The 8,580-nt window shown below is 34.4% G+C and overlaps 1 protein-coding gene across 7 annotated transcripts in view; it reads right to left on the bottom strand.

Moving 5' to 3' along the window:
• Positions 1-8,580, bottom strand: part of LOC123513819 — a 38,956-nt gene that overhangs the window by 10,691 nt on the left and 19,685 nt on the right. For 4 of the 7 annotated variants that reach the window (XM_045271185.1, XM_045271187.1, XM_045271189.1 and 1 more), the window contains exons 2-8: positions 7,434-7,522; positions 6,523-6,606; positions 5,960-6,091; positions 4,615-4,635; positions 3,332-3,448; positions 2,851-2,928; positions 1,754-1,900 (exon numbers count right to left, since the gene is read on the bottom strand). In XM_045271185.1, coding sequence (XP_045127120.1) covers positions 1,754-1,900; positions 2,851-2,928; positions 3,332-3,448; positions 4,615-4,635; positions 5,960-6,091; positions 6,523-6,606; positions 7,434-7,522 — 668 coding nt within the window. The remainder of the gene's footprint in view (positions 1-1,753; positions 1,901-2,850; positions 2,929-3,331; positions 3,449-4,614; positions 4,636-5,959; positions 6,092-6,522; positions 6,607-7,433; positions 7,523-8,580) is intronic. The other 3 variants (XM_045271186.1, XM_045271191.1, XM_045271188.1) reach the window with 2 other exon arrangements.

Below are 8,580 nucleotides of genomic sequence, written 5' to 3'. Positions count from 1 at the left end.
TTTTTCTATACACATTTGTTTCATGAACCATGCATCAAGGACACCTTAATATGGGTACATTGTGCAAGTCAATGTATGAACTGTGAATGCTAATGTGCAGGGGTGGATTTAGGAATTTGGGGGCCCTAGGCAAAGGTAGACATGGGGGGCCCCCACACCTTTTATTTTATGGATGCACCAATCATGAAATTCTGGGTCAATTCCAATGTTTAAATGAACTATATGGCCGATGGCCAATGTTTGTTTTTAATCTTGTTTTTTGTTGTTATTTATTTGCTCATTTTTGCCAGGAAACAAAAAATATCTAAAACAAAAAATAACTGAACTTTCTTTAAGCCTTTCAGCCTTTCATCACACCATCTTTAAATGAGCACAGATTCAATAATACAATTAAATTAATTTCTGAATCCTTTCTTTCCTCACAAGCAGAGATGGACTAATCCAACATAATGGGGACTGAAGGGGGGTGGGGGGGCCTGTTTTCTTTATACATCCATAGGGGGCCCTGAGACACACTTAATATGATAATCATTCTGTTGGCATTTTAGCAAATGGATTTTAATAAAAATCATAAATAATGTGTGCAAATAATAAAACCTCTATTAACCCCTTCCTCGGCAGAAACGAGTATACTCGTTTTCACTAAATTTTCCGTTTTCACTCATTGACGAGTATACTCGTCTAAAATTTGACCTTCAAAAACCAGCTACAGACGTATATATTCGTTTTCACTAAATGTTCCATTTTCAGTCGTCGACGAGTATACTCGTCTAAAACTTGACCTTCGAAAACCAGCTACAGACGTATATACTCGTCGATTCTGAGCCATTCTACATGTGAAACGAGTATTCTAGTCAAATCGTACGCCTGGCAGAGGCGACAGGGTGGAGCGGTGGGATTTCAAGGACGCTCTTACTAGACTTGCTCCGGCAACTACTGTCGTTGCATGGGTATTGTTTTCATCCACATTACCACTCATTTTCTTTTACCCTTTTCAAATAATTTACACCCCAAATGTTTAATTCTGAGGAAGATAGCGAATATGAACCTTCCCTCAGAAGCTTGAATACTTCTGATGACACTGCCAGTTCATCAGACAATGAATATTTCTCGACAAGTGAGGAGGAGGAGGAGGAGGAGGAGGAGGAAGGTGAGGGGAGAGCTTGGAGTTTATAGGAAGACGAGTTAACTCGTATATGTCTACAAAAGTATTTTCAAAATAAAAAGTTAACCACAAAAATGGGGAAAAACAGTAATTACAAGCTGTTTTCATAATCAGCATGAAAAATACTATATAGAACCAAAATAAAAAAAATTAGTCTGAAAAAGAAACGTTTTTAACAAAAAAATTGTTGGGGAAGGGGTTAACCATAAGTGTATGGAAGTTTCATGGGGGCTCCAGAAACTCGGGGCCCTAGGCAACCTCCTAGTGTTGCCTAATGGTAAGTCCGCCATTGCTAATGCGATGGTATCTTTAATGTGAAATCTGTGAAATTACTCAACTTTTATTTGCTTGAATTATTTTCCTCATTAAGAGCCTGAGATACCAAGATCTTTATGAACTAATTATTGGTTTCATTACATGTAAACAGAAATGCAAAGAAAGACAGAGTTGAGCTTGAATCAGTAATCTGTTTAGTTAGTTTCACATTTCCAAGAATGGCATGCCAAACATAACACATTCCTATTTCTTTCAATAATCTTTTTAATGTCCATAGAATTACAACTAAATGTCAATAATAAATCTCCATGCCTGGAAAGTTGATGTATCCTTTTGTGCTGATAACATTTCCGAAAGTATCTTGTGCATCTCATTGCTGTTGTTTGCGGCTTCATCCAACGCATGCTCCAGCTGGGCTATCTTCTCTTCTTGCTGAGCAGTTTCAGCAGCATGTTCACGCTGTCATAAAGTGATACAGGTTATATTAAATTCACTTTAGAGCAATTACTCAGCCATGAAAGTCAATATCCAAGCTTCTTGTGGTCCTAAGTACTTTACCTAATTTTTGTCTCATTGCATTTGTACTCTCCATCTTTTCTGAAGGTTACTCTTTTTTCAACAATTCCTAAATTTCACAAAAAAAACTTTTATAAGGTAAAAAACTTTAAAAATGGAAAGTAATTATTCAAGACTGACAAAGTTTGCTAAAGCTTTACTTGAGAGAGAGAGAGAGAGAGAGAGAGAGAGAGAGAGAGAGAGAGAGAGAGAGAGAGAGAGAGAGAGAGAGAGAGAGAGAGAGAGAGAGAGAGAGAGAGAGAGAGAGAGAGAGAGAGAGAGAGAGAGAGAGAGATTAGTAGCTAATCAATGAAACTACATAAATATGAACAACTCTGAAAAAATCATTACATATTGCAATGTTTGTCAAGCACCACATGAGCCAAAGTACAAGGAGAGTATTAAAAGCAAAGTCTAAACTGAAAAAACAACAGAACCATCGCTTCAAAACCAAAAGGGATTAATGATTAAATAGTGTATATACTAAAATCATCATTACTTGAAGCTAATCAACTTTCAAAGCTAAATGCTGAAGTGGAATGTACAAGCATTGTGGAATAACACCACAGCAAACAAGAACACCTTGTTAGTCAGCTGTTTTTTCTCAAGATCCACTGTGAGCTGCTTTTCTGTCTCAGAGGTCAGACTGCTGACCTGCGATAAGTTTTGCTACATGCACATCCACCAGTGATCACACATTGCACAAAAAGAAATGGGAACATTGTAGTTCGTGTGAGTCACACACAATAATTTTTCCATATGATATAAATGTATTATAATGGAAGTGTTAATGATAAAGAGTAATATAATAGTAATAAGATTCATGCTGCAAATAAAATACAAATGTTGCTAACCTTGATGAGTTCAAGTTGAGTGTCAAGGTCACTGACGTCTCCACTAGACTCTGTGATTCGTAATGTGATTTCTTTCAACTGAGGTAAATCATGCAAAAAGAATAAAAAAAATAAATAAATACAAGATAGACAAAATAATTACATCATTATACAACAGCCAAGATCTGCATAAAAAAGCATGGAAGTATAGTCCTTCATGGCAATAAAAACATTACAAAAGATGACTATAGGGAAAGAAATATGGCACTACATAAAACAAGAGACCCATGCGTACCTATTGTGCTCTCATTTAATATTACAAGAACAAATACATAATCATATTCTTCCATCTTTTTAAATGATAAAAAAAAAAAAAATAAATAAAAAAAAAAAAAAAATAAAAAAATTGCAGGAGCACTACTTAGTATATTCAAAATCTTAGTTTTTTCATAATCTTCATTTTGTTTGATAACATAACCTATCAAAATCTGAGATGACTTACCTCAGAATGAGCCTTGAGCAGTTCTTCATGGAGTGTTGTGTTTTCATGATGTAGAAGTCGCTTCTCATGGTCCATGGTGTTCAGAGCCTCAAGAATGGGAGTTTCCCGTGAAATTTTCTGTCAATAACCAAAGAAAACAAATGTATGAGGCTCATGGCCAACCAAACTCTCCTATCAGATACAGTTGCTACAGATGAATATACAAAACACAACTGTCTCAACATAAAATATATACATATCAACAAAGAGCATATTATTAGATGATTCACTGTGAAATGCAACAAGCCAAATGATACAAAAAAAAAAAAAAAAAAAAAAGCACTGGAATGACCTAAACCAATATAATATAGCAAACACTAATCTATTAACAAGTTCAACAAAAATACCACAAACATTCACTTTAAAATACTGTACATCCAAAGCAGAGTTCAAGATTCATGGCAATTTCATAACAGAACAAGTTATGCTAAACTTTGTGTGTGTGTGTGTGTGTGTGTGTGTGTGTGTGTGTGTGTGTGTGTGTGTGTGTGTGTGTGTGTGTGTGTGTGTGTGTGTGTGTGTGTGTGTGTGTGTGTGTGTGTGTGTGTGTGTCCCTCAAACAACTAAATGTAGCCTGCAATAAATTGGCATGGAGGACTCACAAACTTCTCACCTCTCTCCTGAATGTCAGTTGGTAAGGAGAGAGAACCTGTTTGGACTATCCTACTGACTTACACTTTATTCTGGTGTTTAGTACATTAATCTCAGCCATGTATCTACAAACAGAGAACAAATGTGGTGTCTCTCCACTAATATAGAACAAATGTTGCAGTTTACCACATTTTTCAGTCTTTCTCTGTAATAAGGTGAAATCTTGCAAACAAAAAAGGAAACTAAAGTGATAGAAAATTATACACTGTTTAAAACACTTTAAAGTATAAAATTATATATATCCTCCATCCTACACCAGTCATATTCTGCTCTATTCCTTTGCAGTTTCAATAACACGCACATTAATTTTTGCCAAGTTTTTGATAATCTGTTTATTGCTGTCTATCAAGTGTGCATGTCTTCCTGCATTTGTTGATACCATACTGTAAAATAATACAAGCACTTCACTAATCTCTTCCAATCATCTCTGAGCAGAGCCTAAGTGTCAACTTGTGGTGTAGGGAATGTGGTGGTCTAGCTGTTTTTTTTTTTTTTTTTTTCGTATTAAAATTAAACTATCACCATAAAGCAGCAGTGAGGCCAAAACAATCAACTACTCTACACTAAATAAAAAGTATGCCAGTAATACATACAGAGTACACCTTCCGGGCAGCCTTGTGGCAGAAAGGTTCAGTTACTTCAAAGAGTCTTCACCTCTTATGTATTATGATCAATAATGAACTTAAAACACTTCTATATCACTTCAGAATGAACTGCATCAAAAAGACTTAGAGAAAGGCTAGGTCATGATATAATGGACCAACTGTGAGTTAAGACTGGCCACTGAAGCCAGAAATCTTCTCAGTCTTCATTTTGGATCAAGACAAGATTATTTTGATTAGATAAGACGCTTGGCTAATTCAATTCAAAACTTTCTGATATTTATTAGCAAGTATAGTGGCTGAAAAAAAAAAAAAATAGAATTATAACAAATTTTCCATTACTGCCAGTCACCTTTGACTTATACTAAGAAATCAAGTTGAAATACAGGCTTTTAACTGTGTGGAATTCATGAAAAATGCTGACCAGAAATGAAGTACTTCCATTATGTACAGTGCATACCAGTTTCATTTCTCTACCAGAATGCAAAGGTCAGTCATATGCTAGCAGCTCATGTGAGTCAGTCTCCAAAAAAGGTACATCACCACTCACTTCAACTATTTGTTGCTACTCGGCAAAGAAAATAAAAATTTCGTAAGAAATTCTTATTTTTTTCCAGTCATTATAGAAAAGCTAAATTGCCAGATTTTATTAAGGGAAAAATTTCATGGATCTGTTTATTGTCCATTTTTCTCACTTATGAAAAAAAAAATAAATAAAAAAAAATAAATAAATAAATTAAATTAAATAAAAAAGCTCACATTTTTTTGCCATAGTGATAAACATAGATGTCACATGCAGGCACGTGTGAAGGCTCTGAAAACAGAAAGAGGAGGAGGCAATGGACACTTCATGAAACTTTTCCCTTGTTTACTAACAAATGTATCAATGGAGTGATGCATTCAATCTAGTTGTGACATTCATGTAATATGTAACAGGCAGAATGTGAGAAACCACTATTAATTTTTGTGTACTAATGTGTGTGTGTGTGTGTGTGTGTGTGTGTGTGTGTGTGTGTGTGTGTGTGTGTGTGTGTGTGTGTGTGTGTGTGTGTGTGTGTGTGTGTGTGTGTGTGTGTGTGTGTGTGTGTGTGTGTGTGTATGCGTGTGTGGGGGTTTGTGTGCACATGTGCATGTGTGTGTATGTGCATAATACACTGAGTCTTTTAACTCCAAAGTCCAGTGAACATCGGTCCATTATATCATGGAAACTGTGATAGAACCAAAAAATCTGCAATCATAATTATAAAGAACAGCATGCAGTTGCAGACTGATGTCCTTATACAAGCATTCATGCACTGAAAGACAAATCTGAAGCATTTCAGTATGTGTAACTCACCAACATGATGAGGTGAACAAGGTAGATGGTGACTATGGTGAAGACCACAATGGATAAAAATACCAGCGCTCCTTGTGACATTTCTGGCTCAGCCACTTCTGCTTCAACTCCAAAAGCCAGGCCTTCTGGGAGCTGTGGAAACACCAACAATTAACATCAATTTACACAGACTCTCTTAATGCTAAAGGTAAGAGAGAAAAGAAGTTTATTTACAATTTGTTAAAGAAAACCAAAGCACCAATATTAATTTTGATAAGAAGAGATACATTTTTCTCACAGATGTTCAAGCCACAATTACATAGAAAATTTAAGAGCATATATACAAACACAGTCTACCCCTTCACAAAACAGGATAAAAGGATCAATATACATGGGAAGATTAGGAGTGAAAATGTAGTATCTAATCCAGTAAAACCAAACAGAAGAGAAAACCTAGAGGTTAGCACACAAAAAAGAAGAAAAACAGCCACAAAAACCAAAAAGGGAAAATTGGCTAAGCAGAGAAGAGCAAAGGGTAAAGAAAGGGAGGATTAAAAAAAAAAAAGAAAAGCTTTATATTCTACCCTTATGAACTGCGATGAGTATATGAAGCCTTCCCAAACATATTCAATACAGGGGCTGACAATGTCATTCAACATGATCAGCATCTGAGTGAAAGAGAAAAATTGACAAACAAGTCAAAACACCTAACTGATGAAGAATGTTTAATAATGCAGCCATGATATTATCGCACTAAGGCTATGTATTGAAGAAAAACCTAGTTTCAGAAAAAAAAAAACAATGCTAACTTTTGAGAATTAGTCAGCCCTAAAGCAAAGACATATAATGGTTGAATGTGAGAATAAAAGAGTATATGACAACAATATAATGCTTAAAAAAAAAAAAAAAAAAAAGTGTGGCAATGGTCACCTCCAGGAAACAGCTGTTACAGCATGATTACCTTTCTCTCTATCCACCTATATATGTCCTCTATTGATAGGCACCTTTTCCTTACTGATAACAAGGATATCTTTTGAAAATGGCAACAGAGAAACAAAGTCAACAGCTGTGCCTCCTTATAAAGGCATTACACACAGGGTGTCTTCTTTCTGTCATATGTCAGAGCATTCTTCAACCAAATGGTAGCTTGCACTTAAGAGTTTCCTGATATATATTCATTCTGCTTCACCTATCCAACTACTGTGTAATGCATCATATTTTTCCCACATTGCACACAGTTGTTTAAAACTATTGGGTCTTGTATCAGTTTTTATCACGTGAACAGCTATGCTGCCTCATCTCTTGATCATAAAACCATCCTTTTTACAAAATGGTAAACTTAACATGACTAATTCTCTGGCTATACAAATAATTAGATTAGATAGGAACTAGAAAATATTTTGTAAAGAAAATAACGATTACCATCCTAAACATTTAATATATTTTCTCTAACAGTAATAATAATAATGTAAGAAAATATACACGTATCACTGACCAGGTTATGAGATGTTTTCAAAAACTTTTCAGTCAGAGATTCTTCAACTGGGTTCTCTTCAGTGTCACCTCGAACAGTTTCCTCAGTTGCTGAAACATGTAATAATTTCACTAATTGTGAGTTCACAAGACATTGCATTTGATTGATAAAATTCATTACATTGTAATAGTAATGATAAGAATTTTCTTATCCACTAAATACTACTGTAAATTATTTCATCCCTCATTCAATTACATATTTTACTAAGAAAACATCAAATGTCATACTCATGAATATACATTTTTTTCACATACAAACAGCAAAGAAAAGAAAAAAAAAAAAAAAAAAAAATGTAGCATCTGAACGAGAACTACTTGGTGGTGGTGGTAGCAATGATGAAGAGATGCTGTGACTCATACAGTTATACAGTGAATACAGAGACATTATTTTTGGAATACAATGATGAAGTTGAACAAAACAAAAAAATATAAATAAAAAAACAATAAAATAAATAAAAAGAAAATGCTAAGTAAACAAAATAGATCAAGCAGAAAACACACTTCCAATATAATGTTATTGATAATTCAAAGGACCTGTGTTTGTCAACTGACTCGATGGAAAACACAATATTTGTTTCTTTCAAGTGGAAATAGAAAGCAACTTTATGGTTAAATGCACCTTTTCAATAATAATGGAAATTCTAACAAGATGTTAGCATTTCATAAACATTCTTGATATTGTCTCACAATAGTGAGTTTAAAAGTATCAAAATTACAAAATTCTCTGGTCAAATGGGGTTGAGCACAACATAGGGTTGAGTAATGATGTTCACCCAGCCGTCAAGTATGATGCATACATGTATCCTGATCACTGGGAACTAGTATGATCATATTCATGTTTTTTTTTTTTTTTTTTTCCCTACCCCTTTTAGAAAGATTACCAGGAACAACTTGCTGCCACAACATACATATTCTTGTCTTATCAGGAAACATGTGTACTCATAATAATGATGAAATTATCAAACTATTGTCAAGTTACACTACTGTATTACAATATACACAAATAAATATGCAAAATATCTATGTATGTGCATATCAAAATATCTGATGTGCAATAAATAAGCATTAAGAAATAACTCACAGATTTATAACCTTGATTCTACATAATT

This window comes from Portunus trituberculatus, chromosome 37 (genome assembly GCF_017591435.1).
Source record: "Portunus trituberculatus isolate SZX2019 chromosome 37, ASM1759143v1, whole genome shotgun sequence".
NCBI lineage: Eukaryota > Metazoa > Arthropoda > Malacostraca > Decapoda > Portunidae > Portunus > Portunus trituberculatus.
The sequence above is the reverse complement of the archived record's forward strand: the minus strand, read 5'-3'. Positions and strand labels throughout refer to the sequence as shown.